The sequence below is a fragment of the Sinohyriopsis cumingii genome, chromosome 3, assembly GCF_028554795.1.
Source record: "Sinohyriopsis cumingii isolate HCF-2022 chromosome 3, ASM2855479v2, whole genome shotgun sequence".
In the NCBI taxonomy this organism is placed as follows: Eukaryota; Metazoa; Mollusca; class Bivalvia; order Unionida; family Unionidae; genus Sinohyriopsis; species Sinohyriopsis cumingii.
In genome coordinates this window covers 126,705,217-126,730,053 of record NC_142963.1, presented here as the reverse complement: position 1 = coordinate 126,730,053, position 24,837 = coordinate 126,705,217, and the positions used below count along the sequence as shown (strand labels likewise).

At 35.2% G+C, this 24,837-nt stretch overlaps 1 protein-coding gene across 2 annotated transcripts in view; it reads right to left on the bottom strand.

Moving 5' to 3' along the window:
* The window catches only part of LOC149803803 (uncharacterized), a 363,874-nt gene that overhangs the window by 231,684 nt on the left and 107,353 nt on the right, over positions 1-24,837 (bottom strand). For both annotated transcript variants that reach the window (XM_089953611.1, XM_089953612.1), the window contains exons 6-7: positions 22,501-22,631; positions 7,431-7,539 (exon numbers count right to left, since the gene is read on the bottom strand). In XM_089953611.1, the coding sequence (XP_089809737.1) occupies positions 7,431-7,539; positions 22,501-22,631 (240 nt within the window). The remainder of the gene's footprint in view (positions 1-7,430; positions 7,540-22,500; positions 22,632-24,837) is intronic.

Genomic DNA, 24,837 nt, shown 5'->3' with positions numbered 1-24,837 from the left:
TCTGCAGAGCACTAATGTACTGTATGATGGAACCCAGAATCAAACATCAAGATTCTGCAGAGTACTAATGTATTTTATGACTGAACCCAGAATCAAACATCAAGACTCTGTAGAGTACTATTGTATTGTATGACTGAACCCAGCATCAAACATCACGATTCTGCAGAGTACTATGGTATTTTATGATTGAACCCAGTATCAAACATCAAGATTCTGCAGAGTACTAATGTATTTTATGACTGAACCCAGAATCAAACATCAAGACTCTGCAGAGTACTATTGTATTGTATGACTGAACCCAGCATCAAACATCACGATTCTGCAGAGTACTATGGTATTTTATGATTGAACCCAGTATCAAACATCAAGATTCTGCAGAGTACTAATGTATTTTATGACTGAACCCAGAATCAAACATCAAGATTCTGCAGAGTACTAATGTACTGTATGATGGAACCCAGAATCAAACATCAAGATTCTGCAGAGTACTAATGTATTGTATGATTGAATCCAGTATCAAACATCAAGATTCTGCAGAGCACTAATGTATTTTATGATTGAACCCTGTATCAAACATCAAGATTCTGCAGGGTACTAATGTATTTTATGATTGAACCCAGTATCAAACATCAAGATTCTGCAGAGTACTTATGTACTGTATGATGGAACCCAGAATCAAACATCAAGATTCTGCAGAGTACTAATGTATTTTATGACTGAACCCAGTATCAAACATCAAGATTCTGCAGAGTACTAATGTACTGTATGATGGAACCCAGAATCAAACATCAAGATTCTGCAGAGTACTAATGTACTGTATGATGGAACCCAGAATCAAACATCAGGATTCTGCAGAGTACTAATGTATTGTATGATTGAACCCAGTATCAAAAATCAAGATTCTGCAGAGTACTAATGTACTGTATGATGGAACCCAGAATTAAACATCAAGATTCTGCAGAGTACTAATGTATTTTATGATGGCACCCAGAATCAAACATCAAGATTCTGCAGAGTACTAATGTACTGTATGATGGAACCCAGAATCAAACATCAAGATTCTGCAGAGTACTATTGTATTTTATGACTGAACCCAGTATCAAACATCAAGATTCTGCAGAGTATTAATGTATTTTATGACTGAACCCAGAATCAAACATCAAGATTCTGCAGAGCACTAATGTATTTTATGACTGAACCCAGTATCAAACATCAAGATTCTGCAGAGTACTAATGTATTGTATGATTGAACCCAGAATCAAACATCAAGATTCTGCAGAGCACTAATGTATTTTATGACTGAACCCAGTATCAAACATCAAGATTCTGCAGAGTACTAATATATTGTATGATTGAACCCAGTATCAAACATCAAGATTCTGCAGAGTACTAATGTATTGTATGATTGAACCCAGAATCAAACATCAAGATTCTGCAGAGCACTAATGTATTTTATGACTGAACCCAGTATCAAACATCAAGATTCTGCAGAGTACTAATGTATTGTATGATTGAACCCAGAATCAAACATCAAGATTCTGCAGAGCACTAATGTATTTTATGACTGAACCCAGTATCAAACATCAAGATTCTGCAGAGTACTAATATATTGTATGATTGAACCCAGTATCAAACATCAAGATTCTGCAGAGTACTAATGTATTGTATGATTGAACCCAGAATCAAACATCAAGATTCTGCAGAGCACTAATGTATTTTATGACTGAACCCAGTATCAAACATCAAGATTCTGCAGAGTACTAATATATTGTATGATTGAACCCAGTATCAAACATCAAGATTCTGCAGAGCACTAATGTATTTTATGATTGAACACAGTATCAAACATCAAGATTCTGCAGAGTACTAATGTATTTTATGATTGAACCCAGCATCAAACATCACGATTCTGCAGAGTACTATGGTATTTTATGATTGAACCCAGTATCAAACATCAAGATTCTGCAGAGTACTAATGTATTTTATGACTGAACCCAGAATCAAACATCAAGATTCTGCAGAGTACTAATGTACTGTATGATGGAACCCAGAATCAAACATCAAGATTCTGCAGAGTACTAATGTATTGTATGATTGAATCCAGTATCAAACATCAAGATTCTGCAGAGCACTAATGTATTTTATGATTGAACCCTGTATCAAACATCAAGATTCTGCAGGGTACTAATGTATTTTATGATTGAACCCAGTATCAAACATCAAGATTCTGCAGAGTACTTATGTACTGTATGATGGAACCCAGAATCAAACATCAAGATTCTGCAGAGTACTAATGTATTTTATGACTGAACCCAGTATCAAACATCAAGATTCTGCAGAGTACTAATGTACTGTATGATGGAACCCAAAATCAAACATCAAGATTCTGCAGAGTACTAATGTACTGTATGATGGAACCCAGAATCAAACATCAGGATTCTGCAGAGTACTAATGTATTGTATGATTGAACCCAGTATCAAAAATCAAGATTCTGCAGAGTACTAATGTACTGTATGATGGAACCCAGAATTAAACATCAAGATTCTGCAGAGTACTAATGTATTTTATGATGGCACCCAGAATCAAACATCAAGATTCTGCAGAGTACTAATGTACTGTATGATGGAATCCAGAATCAAACATCAAGATTCTGCAGAGTACTACTGTATTTTATGACTGAACCCAGTATCAAACATCAAGATTCTGCAGAGTATTAATGTATTTTATGACTGAACCCAGAATCAAACATCAAGATTCTGCAGAGCACTAATGTATTTTATGACTGAACCCAGTATCAAACATCAAGATTCTGCAGAGTACTAATGTATTGTATGATTGAACCCAGAATCAAACATCAAGATTCTGCAGAGCACTAATGTATTTTATGACTGAACCCAGTATCAAACATCAAGATTCTGCAGAGTACTAATATATTGTATGATTGAACCCAGTATCAAACATCAAGATTCTGCAGAGCACTAATGTATTTTATGATTGAACACAGTATCAAACATCAAGATTCTGCAGAGTACTAATGTATTTTATGATTGAACCCAGAATCAAACATCAAGATTCTGCAGAGTACTAATGTATTTTATGACTGAACCCAGTATCAAACATCAAGATTCTGTACAGCATTCTGGCATTGTAAGTAATTTATACACTCTAATTTTTCATAAACCATTGATGCATAAAAACTATATATAATATTTGGCACGTAACTTTTTTCCCTTTATTGTAGGTACCTAAAAAGAAAAGACAATTTCTAGAATGTTTGTGTTCTAACACATATAAAGTATATGAAAATTTACAGACAATGTGGAAAGTCTTGCCTGTAATTAAAGCTTAAAATGTATCAAATATGACTTTCAATATAGTTAAATCGGAAACTAAGTGAAAATCTGACATAAAACACAACTTTCCCTGCAACCTCTCACCCTCTATGCCAGCCTATGGGAATCAAGTTCATCCCAAACCTTTAAGTCTGTTTTAAAACAGTGTAAGACTGGTCATACAGCATTTTACATGCATACATACACTAGTACACTGACCACCAATGCCAGATGCCATGGTGGCTTAGTAGTCAGCTTGCTGGACTCATGACCAAATGGGTGTGGGTTTGAATCCTACCATCAGGTTAGCTTGGGTCAGCTTGCTGGACTCATGACCAAACGTATGTGGGTTTGAATCCTACCATCAGGTTAGCTTGGGTCAGCTTGCTGGACTCATGACCAAACATGTGTGGGTTTGAATCCTACCATCAGGTTAGCTTGGGTCAGCTGCTTTGCTGTATCTTTGGGAAAGGCAATTTACTTCACCTGTGTCTGCATTGTGATAAAAAAAACAGCAAACCAAACCTGACTATTGATGCCAGGACATGATCACATGGTTTCAAACTTTTCTTTATCAAACCACAACCTCACTGTGGTAACCATTGGAGTGTCTTGCACACTAAGCTATGATGACAACAGAACTATATAAACCCAGCAAAAAACCAAATAATTGTCAGAAACTGTGGATATAATCAAGATACAGCATCAAATAAAGCTGACAGATTTCTTTCCTGGTTGTAAGGTCAGATTCATATCTACAGCATTGTATTTACCAGTACAAAATGTACTCACCTAAACACTGACCCAGATCTGGCATTAGGCACAGGTATATCAGGGTCTATGGTTGGTACAGAGACTCAGTCTACTGCTATAATGTACAATGGCAGATCTGTGTCTACCATATGTTGTTTGCAGTCAAGATGTAATGTTATGCTGTAAATATGGTAGGGAAGATGCTTCCTTGCTACATTTCATAGCAGCACCTTGATGTACCATACATACTCATGTTCAAATCTGATCCAACCACAAAACAGACTTTCAGTGCTCAAAGAAATTATTTCCCAGACAAAGGCACAGGGCAAGTGGCTTAAACAAAAATCGTTTGCCATGAAAAAAATATCCAGATGCCCAAAATGGCAAAAAAATTTTTTTACTAATTAACTTGATAATGATGAAATTACTTTACTTTAAATTAAAATTTATAAAAATGCTTTAAAGTGACTAATTTACTATGTGTATTTGCCTCTCATAATAGTGTACTAGCAGCAAAACAATTATGCGACCTTTACTATTACAATTCTGATTTTATTTCATTCTGTTAAAAGCAATGTTTTCTCCTGGTTCTGATGTAAACCATTATGTTCAGTAGTTTCCTTTCTGGACACTGCTTAACTATCCACATGTTTCCTAATCAAAGCTGAAAACAGAAATGAAGTCAAAGAGCCATTTGTCTTTTTTAAATCAATCAGTAAAAACTGCGGCTTTAAGTCAGCATAAGCAAGGGCAGCTCATTATTATTCATGTAGGACAAACGTGCTAATTATGGGAAAGGCACACGGTTACTTTCAGGCCAATTAGAAACACTTTTTTTGGACAAGCTCAATCAATTTAGAATACAGGAAAGGACTGGTTTATATTTAGAAGGACCCCAGGCATTGGGCTATCCATATTTTGAGCTTCTGATTTTGATGAGTCAATGCATAAAGCACCAACAGTTGTATATATTTTGTTTATTCCACTGATCAGGCCAAACAAACTTCACAGACCCAGTTCTGTCAGCATAAAACACAATGGCAGATCTGGATCAATGCTGTTTTTCAGCTGAATCAGACTTACATGTGACAATATCTATAACTAATGTAAAAGTCCTCAGGTGGGTATTATTTTACAGACAAAATTAAAGCAAATGCTAATCTTTTTTTAAACTTTCACTACCTATTACTCAAAACAATACCTATCTACCTTGCATACTGGTAAATTATGAATTCAAACAATCTTTATTCATCAACAGAGAATGGCTTTAAAAAAGAAACCATTCTAGCATGACCTTTTACCTAACCACAATAATTAAAAATACTAGTTCCACCCAAGTGAATACTTCCAATTTATTTTACAACAATGATCCACTGAATCTGACAGTACAAAAAATGTTAAAACAAGAAAGCATGCCTCCGTATTATTGATCTCTGTAGACTATTAGCTCAAAGTTTTTGTATTTGCACACCCTCCCATTTGTTTGTTCCCACCTATCAATTTTTAAAACGAAAAGCATCAAGGATATAACAAATGCACAAAACTTAGTCATTTCATTCACTCATTTATAATTTCTAACCTGACTGTCACCAGGAGTTCTCTGACACTGTCAGCTTATTTGTATTTAAAGCCAAATGGACGCTCTCCATGTAAACAAGCAGACAGACTATTCATTGTACTTTTCTGGTTTCGAGACCAGTCCATTTCAGTAAAATCTGTGTCTTCTGCCTCCAAATAGCTGCAATGTCTAGTTTTAAGAATTCTAAAACAAACTGAACAAACAAACAAGAGAACTCATGTGCATATAAGCATTGAAAGAGATTTAACTAAAATATTTACATTTGTTTATAAAATCTAAAGGGGTGTACAAAAAGTGGAAGGGTGCGCAAATACTATACTATACTTTAACTGGCATAGATTTTTCTGACAACTGCATTTTATAAGCCACAACAAATAGTGATTGTGACTTATAAAAACATTATCAGATAAATGAACAAGAATAATTTCTTGAAAATCATTCATAAAGCGAATCTGATTATCCTACCATCGCCACAATCCAGTGTTTGTAGTGACAATGATTTTTGTCAGATAAATGAGATTACAGACAGTACCTATATTAATGATATCAGTACCTATATTAATGATATCAGTACCTATATTAATGATATCAAATATGATCCTCTATCTCACCTTTATTTAAGCACCAATTCAGCACAACATTAAAATAAAATGGATTTTGTAAATGATTTGCTTTTAATTAACACTTCTGACCCAAATCCTTTTTATCTGTATACATCATTACTTGTGTTTTATTTATGTCCAGTCGAATAATAACTTGCATGCTATTTCACTGATTAGTTCCCATCCTCATACATGTTTTACCTGATGGAGACACATTGAAATAAAGGTGTCCAGAAACTTAAGACATGTTTTTGTCAGGAGGTCACAAATGAGGCCACTGCAGCAACTATGGCATCCATTTCAACAAGGTCCATAACTTTATCCACAAGGACACATCTAGGTCTAAGAGACAATGTTCTATCCAAATTCTATCAAAATAAGTTGGACATGTCTTGCACTATGCCAACAGCATGCAACATACCAAGATTCCATTTGAAGACAAGAATTTGTTTGACACTCGATCCAGAATGGAATAAATTAAACAATAACCATGTAGGCACTTTAAAGTCAGCGATACAATGTTACTGTCAAATTGCATCAGACTATGTGGAATGGTTCTTAAGTAAGGCTGGGTTACAACCAATATCTCCTGTAGAGTTATGAAGTTAAATATCAATGGCCATTATGAAATCCAAAACAGAGTTAATGAAACACATCCAAGGCACATCCAGGTCTATGACAAAATGTTCACACCAAATTGCATAAGAATATTCTGAATGGTTCTTGCCCTGTGCTGGATACAAGCAAGAAGTGACGATATGAAATTCTGGGCCATTACATTATCCAAAATGGAGGTAATGAGACAAAACCCATAAAAGATACACAGACTTCAGAGACAATATTCGCAACAAATTTCATCTGGTTCTTGAGCTATGATGGTTACAAGCAACATTTCATTTGAAGATATAAAATATAAAATTAATTGTCAAAGGCCATAACTCTGTCTAAAATGGAACTGATGAGACAAAATCATTAAAAGGCAAATAAAACAATGTACGCATCTCGTTGCATTGCATTATGTTCAATGGTTCTTGAGATATGCTGGTTAAGAGGATCTACTCACATAAAACCTTAACAATAATGGATCTCTTGAAGAAGGGATACCTCTGTCTCACTATCTGCAACTGTAGGCGAGATAAAATTAATAATCTTCCTTTACTCACATCTATAAGTAGCCTGACAACATCAATTTTGCCAAATGGAGCAGCTTCATGTAATGCAGTCCCTTGAAGTGTGGCTCTGTTCACATTGACACCTGCCTGAAGCAACAACCTGCAACAATCAAATAAAACTTCTATGCTGCAAAGATGTTTTATTGAAAAATATTCAGATAATTTCATGACATGAAATTTCCACAATTCAGCAAAGAAAATATTGAGAGTCTCTGCTATGACCACTTGCTGTTTTACTGTTTTAACATGTGTAATATGCATTATTGAAAGAATCCTTCATTATGCATCAGTGCTGGATAGAAAATTTACACCCAAGGGTCAGAATGTTCCATCAGACACAAGGATTTACAATCTGACATAAAACGTTCATTCCAAGTGTGTAATTTTGCAATCCAACACTGGCGTATAATGAAGAATTATTATTCTCACATTCCAGAATGGAAATAAATGAAGGTCAAAGCCAAAATGAAGTAATGTGAATACTGATGAAACTTGCAAGCAGCAAAACATCCACTGAAAATTTCCTCACTGTAAGACAGTGAAAAATGTTAGGATTTTTACACTGAAAATTTCTGTATAAACTTTAAATGGTATTTTAACACATATCAATCCTCAAAGAACACTGCCTGATATACTGGCAGTACCTCTGATAGATTGCATTATGGTGCAAATGTTAACAGGTCAAAAAACACTGTCCACTCTTATCCATAAAATTAATAGTCAGACACAAGCTAAATTAAAGTGTCCTTTGAGCCAAATTGTATCTGACCTTTATAAACAATAATGAGAACATTAAGTTTAAACAAAACAATTATAATAGCTTTCCGACTTTAAATTGGATGACAGAAGCTGTAAAGGTAACTAGGTCCTTTCATGTAAAATATCCTGTTTAGGGGTCACTCATTTAACCCTGTTAGTTTCTGTAAGTAATGTTTATCTTTATAAGTACTGGAACCTGGGAAGTGTTTGCCACTTTGTGTGCACTGTGCTTGCAGAAGGCAATCATGTGATGAGAGACAGTACTCATGCGACCAAAATCAGAGATAATGTCCATCAGTGTTGTACACTGGAAAATATGATTATACCCATACAGGAATGTGAGAATTGATCTCACCAATTCTATGCTAGCCAAACCTTTAATCCACACTAATTTGTTATGATAAAAGAACATTTTATTTACATTCTCCATTTATATATGTAGTCATCGGCTACATGTCATCAAACTTCAGAACATGAGTTAATCAAAAATTATATAACAGAAATTAGTGCTCTCACTAGCCTTCTTTAGAAGGGCACTGCACCCTGCCATTTCCAGGGTATATACTGCCTTAATGTTCAGTGCTGCCCCAAAAATGTATCCAGATGTTCAAAAGACTGCATATAGTAACACTGCACATGCAAATTTGGGGCACTTTACCCCAAAGGTAAGTCATCTCTCATGATTGGTCCTGGCAGATAGCACATAACTCAGGATGCCTGCATATCATGATCAGTTACAGCATTAGATTCAGAGTACTGTAACATCCCACTGACCTTGGGGAAATGAATGAAATTTAAAGGCAGGCCACCCCTACCCACACCCCATAAAATACCTCTAAATTATTCAGTATGGTGATTTATACAGTATCTAAAAAATTTGATCATTATGCATTCAATGCTTACTGAGATTTAAAGTTTTATTGTACATGTCATGAACAGTTCACCAAGATCATGTATATTTTCAGCAGTTTCCATGACTCGACTCCATGTGGTATCACTTGAGGAACCAAACATTGTAAATCATCATTGTTCTACTGCTGCCAAGTCATCAGTTTCTTAAGATGCACACATCTGCTGAAGACATGACAATTTGTACTCATATTTTCAAAATAAATGCAATTATTTCAACAAAAATATTTAATCAATACCATTAATTGGATGATACAGTTTCATATGCAGCTGCTATTTAAAACAAAATGTATGATGAAATCCTCTTCATAAAATATGGTTTTCTTCTCAAGCACACCTGTCTAAAGCAGACACATCAACATTAAAGTCCCAATGTTGGCAAAGATATAGCTACATGTATATCAATATTTTTACATGGATATTTAAAGAAAATAAACTGCAGGTTCACAAAAAAAAGACAGAGATAACAGACTGAACTGTCATTGAAAAATGTGCTGCTGGGTATTATGTTACAGGAAAAAGTGAATTTCATTACTTGTAGTTAACCATGATTGGGAAAGGATATAAAATTAAGCTGCAACAATAACAGAAGTAAGGAGGGAACAAAAAGTGAAAGAAAACGATTAAAGTTTGGGACACAACAAGTGAGGGGGTGCAGTCTCACCAACACATAAACAGAATATCAAAAACAACCAATTTTATTACCAGCAAAAATTTCAACTAATACACAATTTACCAAAACCTCAAAAGTGAGAAAAAGAAAGAGAATTTAAAGAATTGTCAAGAAAGACAAGTACACCAACACAAAAATTCAAGGCTGGGCTAAACTGGTGGTCTACTATTAGCCCTGCAACATGAAAGTTGCTGACAATTCAGATAGTGGGGAACCACCAAACCCTAGACCAAGAGACATAGAGAACAATCATAGAATTATGACAATTTCCCCCATTCTTATTAATTTCAGCAAGAAATTTAATTGTTTTTACATATTTTGAAGTTGAAAACTTGTTGTCTTAATTGCTGGGTTAAAATTGCCACTGTTAATACCAGGCACAAAGTCAGATGGCCTCATGAAATATAAATTACATATGGAATCTGAAATTATTAATCATGAATTTTCCAGTTATCAATGTTCTGCTGTTGATTAATTGCTGGGCTACAATTGGGACTGTTGAATATACAATTTTTTTGTAAGATGGTTTTGTGGAACATAAAAAACACATTTCCCAAACCTGAAACTGGCATCCTGTCTATTAATGTCAGAATCCCCGTTATAATTCACAAATTACACATGAACCCTACCCTGTTATAACCTAGCTGGCTCAAAATTGGGTATTACACAACTGGTGAACACTGCTAATGACAGTATGTTCCACCATTACTACCGGTACTTAAGGACTAAACACGTGCCTCACATTTCTGAAAACCGCTCCAGTGGCCTAGTGGTGAGAGCATCCGCCTCAGATGCGGAAGGTCACGGGTTCGATCCCTGACCGAGTCATACCAAAGACGTATAAAAACAGTACTAACAGCTACTTCACTTGGCGCTCAGCATTAAGAGGTTAGTGTTAGAACTGGTCCGCCTGGTGTCAGGATAATGTGACTGGGTGGGACATCATGCTACATGTCTGTGGCGTGATGCCCCAGTGCTTGACATCACTATAAACTGCCACACTGCAGACATCATAGCGCTATGACTGAAAAATTGTTAAAGCTACGTTAAAAATCCAAATCGCACACACACACACATTTCTGAGTACATCTGGTGTGCTTTATATTCTTTTCTTTATATTAAACAGCAGTGATTGTAATTTAGAATTTAACTATCCACTTTTCATAGAGTACGTTTCAAGTCAGTATGCATGTTAGTTCTGATTTCTTTATTAAAAAACCCATCATATTCCTAGAACTGTTGATGCCAATGATATGAACTTTCCATTGATCATTATGGAAAATTGTTAGGCTATAATGTTTAAACTTAAATAGGAATGCACATCAGCAATAACTGCAAATAGAAGTCATACAGAGAAACAGCTCAACCTTTTCTAAACATACATGTAATGAATATACAAGACTCTTGTTAAATCATTTATTTAAATAACTGATATAACGATGATTAGATAATTGAATCTTTATTTGGTATCTCACTATTACTACTGTCATTTTTGTGAAGAAAATGATGAAGGCATAAATTATTCTTATGGGGCAATTCTTGCAAGATTTGGATATTCAAATCAGTGCAAACCATAAACACAATCAAAACTTTTTTTTAATGAAAACAAAAATAAATGTTGGAGGTAGTCAACCTAACTTAATTGAAAACAACTAATAATTTAAACAATGTTGCAAAACAAAAAGCAAGTTTTGATGGTACTTTTGCTGACTTTATTGCCTATTGTGCACAGTTCTTCCACTGATGTCACAAGCTACAGCATGTGTGCCACGATGTTTACAAAATGTTGCTTGGTTGTTTCCGTACAAGTCGCATTTTGGTAGTAATTAAATTACCATATCTCCTGATCCAGTGAAAGAATGTGCATGAAGTTTTCAAAGTACATGTGAGATGTCTAACAAAATAAGATTCCTGATTTTAGTATACAGCATTCAGATCTACCTATTAGCCTAAAAACACCATCAAGTTTCAAAATGCTGCAGTTCTGAAAAATATTTTCGGTCATGTAAGCGAGGCAGGCCAAGAACTGAACTCCAAGATTATCCATATATAAACTTTAAACCCTAGTGATATTATCATGTTTCAGCTGAATGCGGCCAGTGATATCAAAGAAATGTGACCTTCAAAACGTTACTGCACAAATTCAACAATGTTCACCCTGACGCTTAATCGGGTGAAGACAAGCATGACAGAAACTCCTAGCATATCATGGCATAAATTTAAATCCAACAGTGATATTATCTGAGAGTTTCACTTGAATGCAGCCAAAAGATGTCGAAGATATGCAACTTTAAACACTTTAATGTAAAGCTTTAACTCTGTGGATGATGATAATTTTAATGATCACCAATGGAAACATAAGTGTGCCAACCGTAAAAATTAAAGCAAAAAGCAAATGAGGGTAAAAACTGCATTTTATCTAGTTTAGGTTGCCACTGATATATTTTACAAATGTTTTATTGTCCAATTATAATTTTTCATTTTGATCCTAACAATGATAATGAAACTAAGATATACTACATCTGTTTGCCTTTCTAGAGCTTGAATCCTCTTTTAGCTAAAGATTTTCATCTAGACAGGGACTTTACAAATACCTTGATGATAGATATGGACTTTATGAATGCCTTGATGAGGATACAGAAGGGTTTTGTAAATGCTTGATGAGGATAGGGACTTGAATATGAATGCCTTGATGAGGATAGAGAAGGCTTTTGCAAATGCTTGACGAGAATAGATAGGGACTTTATGAATGCCTTGATGAGGATATATAGGAGCTTTATGAGTGTTTTGATGAGAATAGATAGGGGCTTTATGAATGTCTTGATGAAGATACAGAAGGGTTTTGTAAATGCCTGATGAGGATAGATACGGACCTTATGAATGCCTTGATGAGGATAGAGAAGGGTTTTGCAAATGCTTGATGAGGATAGATAGGGACTTTATGAATGCCTTGATGAGGATAGATAGGGGCTTTATGAATATCTTGATGAGGACAGATAGGGACTTTATGAATGTCTTGATGAGAATAGATAGGGGCTTTATGAATGTCTTGATGAGGATAGATAGGGGCTTTATGAATGTCTTGAGGATAGATAGGGACTTTATGAGTGTCTTGATGAGAATAGATAGGGGCTTTATGAATGTCTTGATGAGGATACAGAAGGGTTTTGTAAATGCCTGATGAGGATAGATATGGACCTTATGAATGCCTTGATGAGGATAGAGAAGGGTTTTGCAAATGCTTGATGAGGATAGATAGGGACTTTATGAATGCCTTGATGAGGATAGATAGGGGCTTTATGAATATCTTGATGAGGATAGATAGGGACTTTATGAATGTCTTGATGAGGACATAGAAGGGTTTTGCCAATGCTTGATGAGAACTGATAGGGACTTTATGAATGCCTTGATGAGAATAGATAGTGACTTTATGAATGCCCTGATGAGAATACAAAGGGGCTTTATGAATGTCATGCTGAGGATACAGAAGGGTTTTGTAAATGCCTGATGAGGACAGATATGGGCTTTATGAATGCCTTGATGAGGATAGATAGGGGCTTATGCCTTGATGAGAATTATAAGATAGGGACTTTATGAATGAGAATAGATAGGGACTTTATGAATGTCTTGATGAGAATAGATATGGGCTGTATGAATGTCTTGATGAGAATACAGAAGGGTTTTGTAAATGCCTGATGAGGATAGATAGGGAATTTATGAATGCCTTAATGAGGATAGATAGGGAATTTATGAATGCCTTGATGAGAATAGATAACGGCTTTATGAATGTCATGATGAAGATACAGAAGGGTTTTGTAAATGCCTGATGAGGATAGAGAGGGGCTTATGCCTTGATGAGAATTGTAAGGTAGGGACTTTATGAATGAGAATAGATAGGGACTTTATGAATGTCTTGATGAGAATAGATATGGGCTGTATGAATGTCTTGATGAGGATACAGAAGGGTTTTGTAAATGCCTGATGAAGATAGATAGGGAATTTATGAATGCCTTAACACATTAACCCCTAGACACGACTTTACGGGGCAGGAGGAAGTAGCCTACTGCCGAGCTCTGTAGCGTCATGGTCATGCATGATACACTAACGTGGATGGTATTATAGAAAGTTAGATGTAGTTCTACAATGATACCAAATAATCTGGAATATCTAGTTGCCTACAAATTACAGATAGAAAAACCTCATTTTTTGGACCCGACTTTTCTTTACGCAAAATTCGCCCGTGGTCAGAATCCCATTTTGTGTCTGGATTTTAGACTTTTTGGTCTCAGATCTTACGCAAACCGGTATGAACTGCAAGCAGACAGATAAGCCTTTGCAAAAAGTAGGATAAGATGGGCATTTGGAATAAAGAGTGGTCTCCATATGAAAATAATGGCTCCATTTAGCAAAAACAAAAAAAAAGAAAAAGTCCAACTTTTACCTTTCTGCTCAAGCGCGAGTCAAATAGCCAACAAAAAACAATGTTTCTAACACAACTAGGCAGTATGTTATTGAAAGATGACCGGGGATTTGGTGTTTTCTAGTCTATTCAGAAATAGCTTTCAAAATGTGTTTCCTACTCGATTTTCAGGCAAAAATGGCAAAAACCTCCAGGGGTTAATGTGTTAAACAGTCTATTTTGATGACGTCACAAAAATTTGAATATTCATTGAGTATTTAATCACTTGTGCATCGACACTGCACATAAATTACAAATTTAGCAATTCCCAGATGAATTGTAAAAAAAAAAAAAATCTTGTTAACACATTAACCCCTAGCGACGACTTTATGGGGCAGGAGGTAGTAGCCTACTGCCGAGCTCTGTAGCATCATGGTCATGCATGATACACTAACATGGATGGTATTATAGAAAGGTAGACAGATGTAGCTCTACAATGATACCAAATAATCTGGAATATCTAGTTGCACTACAAAATACAGATAGAAAAACCTCATTTTTTGGACCCGACTTTTTTTAATGCAAAATTCGCCCGTGGTCGGAATCCCATTTTATGTCTGGATTTTAGACTTTTTGGTCTCAGATGTAAGGCAAACCGGTATGAACTGCAAGCAGACAGATGAGCCTTTGCAAAAAGTAGGATAAGATGGGCAACTGGAATAAAGAGTGGTCTCCATACAAAAATAATGTCTCCGTTTAGAAAAAACAAAGGTCCAATGTTTACCCTTCTGCTCATGCGCGAGTCAAATAGCCAACGAAAAACAATGTTTCTAACACAACTAGGCAGTATGTTATTGAAAGATGACCGGGGATTTGGTGTTTTCTAGTCTATTCAGAAATAGCTTTCAAAATGTGTTTCCTACTAGATTTTCAGGCAAAAATGGCAAAAACCTCCAGGGGTTAATGTGTTAATGAGGATAGATAGGGGCTTTATGAATGTCTTGATGAGGATAGATAGGGACTTTATGAATGCCTTGATGAGGATAGATAGGGACTTTATGAATGCCTTGACGAGGATAGATAGGGGCTTTATGAAAGTTTTGATGAGGATACAGAAGGGTTTTGTAAATGCTTGATGAGAATAGATAGGGACTTGTGAATGTCTTTATGAGGATAGATAGGGACTTGTGAATGTCTTGATGAGGATAGATAGGGGCTTTATGAATGCCTTGATGAGGATAGATATGGACTTTATGAATGCCTTGATAAGCATAGATAAGGACTTGTGAATGTCTTGATGAGGATAGATAGGGACTTTAGGAATGCCTTGATGAGGATAGATAGGGACTTTATGAATGTTGTGATGAGGATACAGAAGGGTTTTGTAAATGCTTGATGAGAATAGATAGGGACTTGTGAATGTCTTTATGAGGATAGATAGGGGCTTTGTGAATGTCTTGATGAGGATAGATATGGACTTTATGAATGCCTTGATAAAGATAGATAGGGACTTGTGAATGTCTTTATGAAGATAGATAGGGGCTTTGTGAATGTCTTGATGAGGATACAGAAGGGTTTTGTAAATGCTTGAAGATAACAGATAGGGACTTGTGAATGTCTTTATGAGGATAGATAGGGGCTTTATGAATGCCTTGATGAGGATAGATATGGACTTTATGAATATCTTGATGAGGATAGATAGGGACTTGTGAATGTCTTTATGAGAATAGATAGGGACTTGTGAATGTCTTGATGAGGATAGATAGGGGCTTTATGAATGTCATGATGAGGATACAGAAGGGTTTTATAAATGCCTGATGAGGATAGATAGGGACTTTATGAATGTCTTGATGAGGTTACAGAAGGGTTTTGTAAATGCCTAGTGAGGATAGACAAGGTCTTTATGAATGCCTTGATGAGGATAGATAGGTGCTTTATGAATGCCTTAATGAGAATAGATAGGGACTTTATGAATGAGGAAGACAGGGGCTTTATGAATGTCTTGATGAGAATAGATAGGGGCTTTATGAATGTCATGATGAGGATACAGAAGGGTTTTATAAATGCCTGATGAGAATAGATAGGGGCTTTATGAATGTCATGATGAGGATACAGAAGGGTTTTATAAATGCCTGATGAGGATAGATAGGGACTTTATGAATGTCTTGATGAGGTTACAGAAGGGTTTTGTAAATGCCTAGTGAGGATAGACAAGGTCTTTATGAATGCCTTGATGAGGATAGATAGGTGCTTTATGAATGCCTTAATGAGAACAGATAGGGACTTTATGAATGAGGAAGACAGGGGCTTTATGAATGCCTTAATGAGAATAGATAGGGACTTTATGAATGAGGAAGACAGGGGCTTTATGAATGTCTTGATGAGAATAGATAGGGGTTTTATGAATGTCTTGATGAGGATAGATAGGGACTTTATGAATGCCTTGATGAGGATAGATAGGGGCTTTATGAATGAGGATATATAGGGGCTTTATGAATATCTTGATGAGGAAAGATAGGGGCTTTATGAATGCCTTAATAAGGATCAAAGTACTGCACAACCTCTAAAAAGACATACTACCACAAAATTGATTTCACTAGCTTTTCATGCATGGCAGTCTAAACCATCCAAAAAACTCCTACAACATGGAAAATGAAATGCAGATTGAACACCTGGTTCCATATGGATTTCATTTAAATTAGCATAATCAGTGGGTTGATAAATATCACATACAGGTGTACAAATATGCACATGCTTCAAATATGAACAGTATAAACATAGACTGCAGAAACAATCTTCAACCTGCCCAAACAAAACAGAAACGATACAAATTTTACAATAATAATTAGGCATTTACCTTTCTGACAGAAAAGCAGGTGTGAGTCTTCCTTTCAGCCTAAACATGCCAAACTTCCTACTAGAATCCATTTTGCTAATGAAGAATTATCCGATAAGTATAGAAAGGAGAAGACAAAATCAACTCATGATCACACAATGAATAATAATACAATGCTGACCAAAGCCAAAACTGGAGCAAAACCTGGAAGTCTGAGAGTTGTCCTTAACAGATGTGAATTATGGCACCAGGTCCCTGAAAGTATCTATATAAACAGGCCAGATACCATACATATCACATTATAAGTTAATCCTGATATGCTTATGTACCTGCACTCATGGTCCCAGTTACATTTCTAAACAGACTTCCTTGAGGATACTTAGAGACGAAGAGCTAACAGTATGCTTGAGCTACTATTCAGAGTGTGTTTTGCAGGTGGGTAATTAAACGTTAACAGATGAGTATGTAAATGGAAATGGATGAAAGTTAATACAGGTGTTGCTCAGCACGATGATCGGTTGTGTGTGTGAGTGTGTACAATTCTACTTTTGACTGTAAGTCAACCCTGATCTGCCACATTAAGAGATCCAAGACAGAGTTCAATGCTGCAATCAGATGAGTGTAGATTATACACAAGTAAATATGGTACCATATATACGCGTTACTGGTTCAGTCAAAATGCATACAACAAAGATTCTAATCTGCAATAGCACGTGTCTGCAGACCAGGATCTAAGCTGTTTATTTTAGTAAGTATTCCTAAAAATAAACTGCACAGATCCAGATCTGCTGGTGCATGATACGATAGCAGATCTAGATCTGTGCAGTCTGCAGTTGGACTTGTCTTATAAGTGAGTATATATGGTAAATGAAGTAGGCTTATCCAGTCCTACTGCAGGCTAAATATGGTAAATTAGCTCTGGTTAAACAAGCAATCAACCTCTATCATCTACCAATAAACAGATAAAACAATGATGAAACATGGGACCTGGCTCCAGAAAAAGCATTAGTGTTAGACAGCTGTCAATGTCTATGGACTTAGACAAGTGTTTTGCATGTTCTGAATCCTTTAATGTCTTGACATACAAATAAAACACATACAGAAAGTTCATCTCTCCCACATTTTGTCTATTTACTAATTATCAGCAAGATGATATTTATTATTTTTCCTAATAGAAATTTTGTCTTGTTTCATTTCCAAACAATAAGAGATATGAATCCAATAAAATTTCTCATCAACAGAGTTCTGATTTAATACATAAATACCATATATACTCCAGTACAAGTAATGACCAACTCCAAGCAAGACCCTGATCTAGCATTGCATATTATGCCAGCAGACAAGGGTCTTTGTTGTTTGTTCAACTGATTTTTCCTAACAAACTGCACTGACCCAGATCTTCCTGCACATTATGTGAAACCAGATCTGGGTCTGTGTGGCCTGCAGTTAGACTCAACCTTTAAGCGACTCTCTATGGTTACCATATATTCTCTATTGCAAGTCCAACTACAAGCTGCACAGACCCAGATATGCCATTGCGTTATGTGACTGCAGATCTGGGTGTATGCAATTTATTGGGAGCAACCAACAGAACAAACAGTAAAGATCCTGATTGGCAGATCAGAATCTTTGTTGTTTGCAGTTTGACTTGACCTGATTAAATATGGTACTCCTTTATTAGTACATGCACTGGTAAGTTCCCAGGAGGTTAACTGTCCGAAGCTAGCCTTTCTGTACATGTACTTATAAATAACTAATAATCAAATAAATCTTAAGAAATTTCTTACATTTCCCTTGTTTTCTTTTCTTCTTTGTTGATAAAAAGAAACTGCTAATATTCTGTAGGCCCAAACAATTCTGGATGTTTACAAATGCCGTTAATAACTGAACAAACAGCTACACATTTTTTAAAAATGAAATACACGTAAATGTTTCCATAGAAATAAAAAGGCACAGTTCAACTTATACATGAACTTTGATCAATGTTGTATCAATTGGTTGCACTATCTGAATGGCAAAAATTATAGGCTACTCAAATAATTTACACCCAAACTTTTCACACTGAAACAAGTTTTAGGTTAGATAAATAAGCCAATGTAAAAACGTGAGGCCATCAATATTAATGTATTACTATGGGAATCACCACAATATTATCTCTGAATGGGATTTTCCATAAAGGTTCAACAGTGTTTTGAATGAGATATTTTGTACCACGTTTTTACTTTTCTGTTACATTTAGAGGTATCTAACTGAATAACATCAGCATTTAAAAATGAAAAAAATAAATCATACAGGTCACTGTGTCTATAATAAAACAACAACAGCTTCCTGATGCATTTCCAGTATATGTGAATTGTTCAAATGTAAAAGCAAAAGCGTTTTTTTCCTCTCACTTTAGTGGCATCATAAAACTGGGAACATAATGGCAATCTATTTACTGGTATTCTTTTACCTTAACTTATATAATATTATTCCTAATGAACTAAAACTAACATGCAGTTAATTCAACACATTTTGATACAACCATTTATACTCACTAATAAATCGAGTCCAATTGCAAACTGCACACACCCAGATATGTCGGCACATTATGCACTAGCATATCTAGGCCTGTGCAGTTTGTTAGGAGTAATATGGCAGATCAGAATCTTTGTTTTAAGTTTGCCTCCACTTATAAGCAAGTATATATGGTATAACATCTCTGACATGGAGATCTATAAGGCATTCTTGAAATCCCAATACATCTATAAATAAAAGAATAACAACCATAAACCAAAATAGATGTTTATGATAGCTCTTGTTATTACCTTCAGTAAGAAGTGCCAAGATCACAGCCTCTGCTACCTGTGTGATGTATAAGCACTAGCTGATTTATTACTACAATGATGTGTAAGGTAAAGCACATGCTCTTATTATGCCTTGTATATATAACAGGTCTTGCCCACTCAGAAAAAAGCTTCATCCAAGGCATGAACTTAATCACTGAAGTGTCTAAAGTATGTTGTGAACTTAATCAATGAAGCATCTAAAATAAGTTGTGAACTTAATCACTGAAGTATCTAAAGTTATGAACTTAATCACTGAAGTGTCTAAAGTATGTTGTGAACTTAATCATTGAAGTGTCTAAAGTAAGTTGTGAACTTAATCACTGAAGTGTCTAAAGTAAGTTGTGAACTTAATCACTGAAGTGTCTAAGGTAAGTTATGACCTTAATCACTGAAGTGTCTAAAGTAAGTTGTGAATTTGATCACTGAAGTGTCTAAAGTATGTTGTGAACTTAATCACTGAAGTGTCTAAAGTAAGTTGTGAACTTGATCTCTAAGTGTCTAAAGTATGTGGTGAAATTAATCACTTAAGTGTCTAAAGTATGTTGTGAACTTAATCACTTAAGTGTCTAAAGTAAGTTGTGAACTTAATCTCTAAGTTTCTAAAGTAAGTTGTGAACTTAATCACTAAAGTGTCTAAAGTATGTTGTGAACTTAATCACCAAAGTGTCTAAAGTTGTGAACTTAATCTCTAAGTGTCTAAAGTAAGTGGTGAAATTAATCACTGAAATGTCTAAAGTATGTTGTGAACTTAATCACTGAAGTGTCTAAAGTATGTTGTGAACTTAATCTCTAAGTTTCTAAAGTAAGTTGTGAACTTAGTCATTGAAGTTTCTAAAGTAAGTTATGAACTTAATCACTAAAGTGTCTAAAGTTGTGAACTTAATCACTGAAGTGTCTAAAGTAAGTTGTGAACTTAATCACTTACATGCAACTTTTGCCAATTTAAGCACTTCACACACATGATTTTCTTTCAACTCAAAGCATGTTGACATTGCAAAAGATGCCATATCAAATGTCAAACAGGCCACATAAGTTTTCTTACTGGTCAATTAATTTTACTTCCTGTGGGCTGTAATTCTCTTGTCTGCAAGAGGGCACATGTTCAAACCATATTTTAGGCTTGCAGCATATGCAAAAGGTCGATGTGGAAAAAGGTGGACCAATTACACTTTCCAAGTAACGATGAAAGTAACCAAGCTACATACAACAATGCTAAGACCGAATGAGTTGGAACTGAAAGATAACAATGGATTTCTTCCCTAATATGGTGGCCAGCTGCTGGCAGATGCACCCTGGGATTTTTGAGCATCCAGGAGAGTTGTATGGATTTGGGCAATAGTTAGCATTCATATTAATAAGAGAGTATAATTAAAACACAGCATACATCTGACAGGAACATCTCTTACTAGAGGACTTGATTGACCTGACTTGCTAAGTTTTAATGTCACTTTCATTGTCAAGTGCTGAATATTTTAAACACAGCTTTAACAATTTTTCTGTCATATCACTATGATGTCTGCAATTTAAGTATATAGTGATGTCTAGCACTGGGGCATCATGCGACAGACATGCAGCATCATGTCCCACCCAATCACATTATCCTGAAACCAGACTGACCAGTCCTAACACCAAGCTCTTAATGCTGAGTGCCTAGTGAGGCAGCTGTTAGTACCATTTTGTAAAGTCTTCAATATAACTCGGCCAGAGTCCAAACTTGCAACCTCCTGCATCCAAGGCAGACACTCTAACCACTAGGCCACCGGATCAGTTCTATTGCACAATGGGAACTGGATAGTTGATCAACATACAGAATAAATCAAACATGTACCATGTAAGCAGTATATTATATGCCTGCTATGTGAAAGATAGTCTTATACTTTTTGTGAGAAAAACTGTCTTTCATTGGTCAGATATTTGGTTTTTAAATCCAAAATCAATTGGTGTCTTCTTAGTCTTAAATGCAAGATATCCACACAATTTGGTAAATATAAAAGATGCAAAACTCAAATTTACTGTGTAGAAATCATTTTTCCTACTGCACTCTACAACTCTGACATTCAATCTATTAACCCCAAAACTGATAGGTGCCTTTCTGGTCTCAAATGCAAGCCATCCACAATCTTTATTCATGGTTTATGACATAAGATTTTAGTTATTTTGTGTAAATCATTGTCCTTCTTAAAGTTCCTCTGACCTTTACCTTTAAAATTTAAACCTCCAAATCAATAGGTGTCTCATACTGACCTTTGGCTTTTTGACCCCCAAATCAACAGTTTTCTTTCTTATCTTAAATGCAGGTCATCTGCAACATTAAATCATTGTAGTGAAATTATCTGTAGAAATTGCTTTCCTTCTTGTCCCTATGACCTTGATCTTAAACCTTCTGAGCCTGAAATTGAAAGATTTCTTTCATGTCCCAGATCAAGCCACTTACTTTGGTAAGTAAAGTAACTGTACAAAAAGATGAAACTGAGGATGGATGGATGCACAGATGGATAACACTTTAACATGATATGCTCTGCATTTTGGCAGGTGTATAAAATTACTTTAGAAAAGGTTGATAATGTTTTGTTCTTTTCAGCTAATTAAGCATGAATATTATTTTTCCAAATACTGCACTTTCATTATTAACCAGATAAATTTATTCATTATTTTACCTAATGATATCCACATGTCCATTCCTAGCAGCAAGATGGATACAGGTTGTCCGATTGTTGTCGACAATGTCATGTGGACTGTCCATTAGAAGAAGGGAGCACATATTACTTCTCAACAATAGGTCCACCACCTATTAAAAGAAGTATCAATGTACCTGAGAACAAATTTGACATCTAAAGTCTTGTATCATAAAGTTGGTAACGAGGAATATCCATCCCTTGCTAATCACCTGAACCTGAAAATGGCCCATCCGTTTGATCCAAAGATCAACTGAGAAATTAAATGTCTTCTGGCAAATCAATACAGTCTAAGCATGTATATATCATGGTTCCCACGCTTTTCTAAAAATAAATTTAGAGGTTATTTCCAGGTTTTTCCAGGATGAAATTACTTTTTTCAAAGTTCACATATGACCATTTCTGAATGGAATTAAAGAACATTTTAGATTATAAAATATGCATTTTCTAAATCTAAATATGTTTCTCTTTCAGGGCTCTCCAAAAACATCGAAGTCAAAAAAGATAATCATGTACAAAACTACAAAATGTATCACATGAAACAAGTTTGATTATATTCCTATAAATTGGCATGTAAAGTCATTTCAATGTACAGAATACAAAATCTAACTTTATTTTGCTGCATTACGTTGCTAAGTGGGAACAACATAATGAACATAAATTATTTGTTTCCTTTCAAACTTTTAATTCTAAAGAATTCTATAGCAATATATATATATGCATCTCATGGAAAGCAACATTTCCTATTACAATATATATATAAAAAAACAATAAACGCAAATAATTAGAATCTTTCTTGTAACAAAAAGAGTTTAACCCTGAATTTATCTGTGTCAATAAAATGCCAAACAAGATTTTTCAAACAACCTAATCTCCTTGAGACGATCTAGTTAAAAGTCCATCATTTTAAAAATATCTTCAAAAGGGTTGATTTAAATTTTGACAAAAGACTTTCAAAATTATATACTGCTGTATAAACAAGGACTGAATTTTCTGTAAAATCAACTTGTCTTCTTGTAATTCATTAAACCAGTCTCCAAACCTGTACTGATACAGGGGCTCGTATTGTTTTTTAATGTATAATACAAGGGACGACAATTTCTCATTTCAACTCTGAGATTCAACAATATGAACTACAAATTTGGCTTAAAACGAATAGCAGTCGTTTTCTAATCCAAGTTTCCTCCGAATATTCCCACTCCATTTTTCATATTTGGACATTTATGTTGGGGTGTGAGGTCATTGCAACTGCATATAAAAAATTTGGAATTTGCTGCCACCATGCAGTAGTGATATATGATAGTCACTTACCAGCAGGCCTAGAAAATTTAAACTTGACTTGTACTTGCATGAAATCGATAGGAAAATGGTTTATTTTCTCAGAAAGTATTATAATCGTTATGCTGTTAATCTGCTAATGGACAAGATAAAACTAGGTCGTAGATGAAACCTGACCCAGTACTCACTATTTGCATCACTAGTCACACGACTTCACAAATCTCAAAAGACGACATCGGAGGTGCAATAGTCACATGATATCAACAACAAAACACCTTTATAATGCTGTTGTACAGAAATTCAATTATATTAAATGAATGTCAGATACTTTTGTAAAAAACAGCAGTCTGGCCAATGTGGTAGTCACGTGATACAACAAAACTCAATAAGTTTTTCTTGGAATATATAAATATGGAGAATTTTGTGTTCTTTCATTTTTGTATTTTTTGTACAACCAGTACACATCTTTCATTTAATTTTTTTTTCTTTCTCTACAACATTTGAAAATGTGGGTTCTTAGATTTGTGTAATCATGTGACTAGCAATGCAAATCACCTGTACCAGGTCACATTTCATCAACGACGTAGTTTTATCTTTATCTTTCAGCAGGATAAAGACAATAATTTTAATACTCATAATTACTGACAAAATAAATCATTTTCATCTCGATGTCATGCATGCATCACATGTATCACTCAATCTAACAACATTTAAAGTTTACTAGGCCATCAGGTAAGCAGCTACGCTTTGCCACCACCATGTTGGCCTCTTGTGATGCTAGACTGGATTTCATACCTTCCATGTAAGGAAAGATATGGATATCAAGCTGATTTTGAAAATAAAAGTCTACTAGACGAATCTAACCACTGGGCGTTTGGATTGACTCAGCATATACGTTTGTTGCAAGCAACCAAATGATCCATACTGCACCCTCCGAATATTCTGGCTAGAACTTGATAAATTGAACTCACGATCAGTTGTAACTATAGTTACGACTCAATTATGTGACTGTTTCAGGCATCAAATGGTGGCAGAAAATTC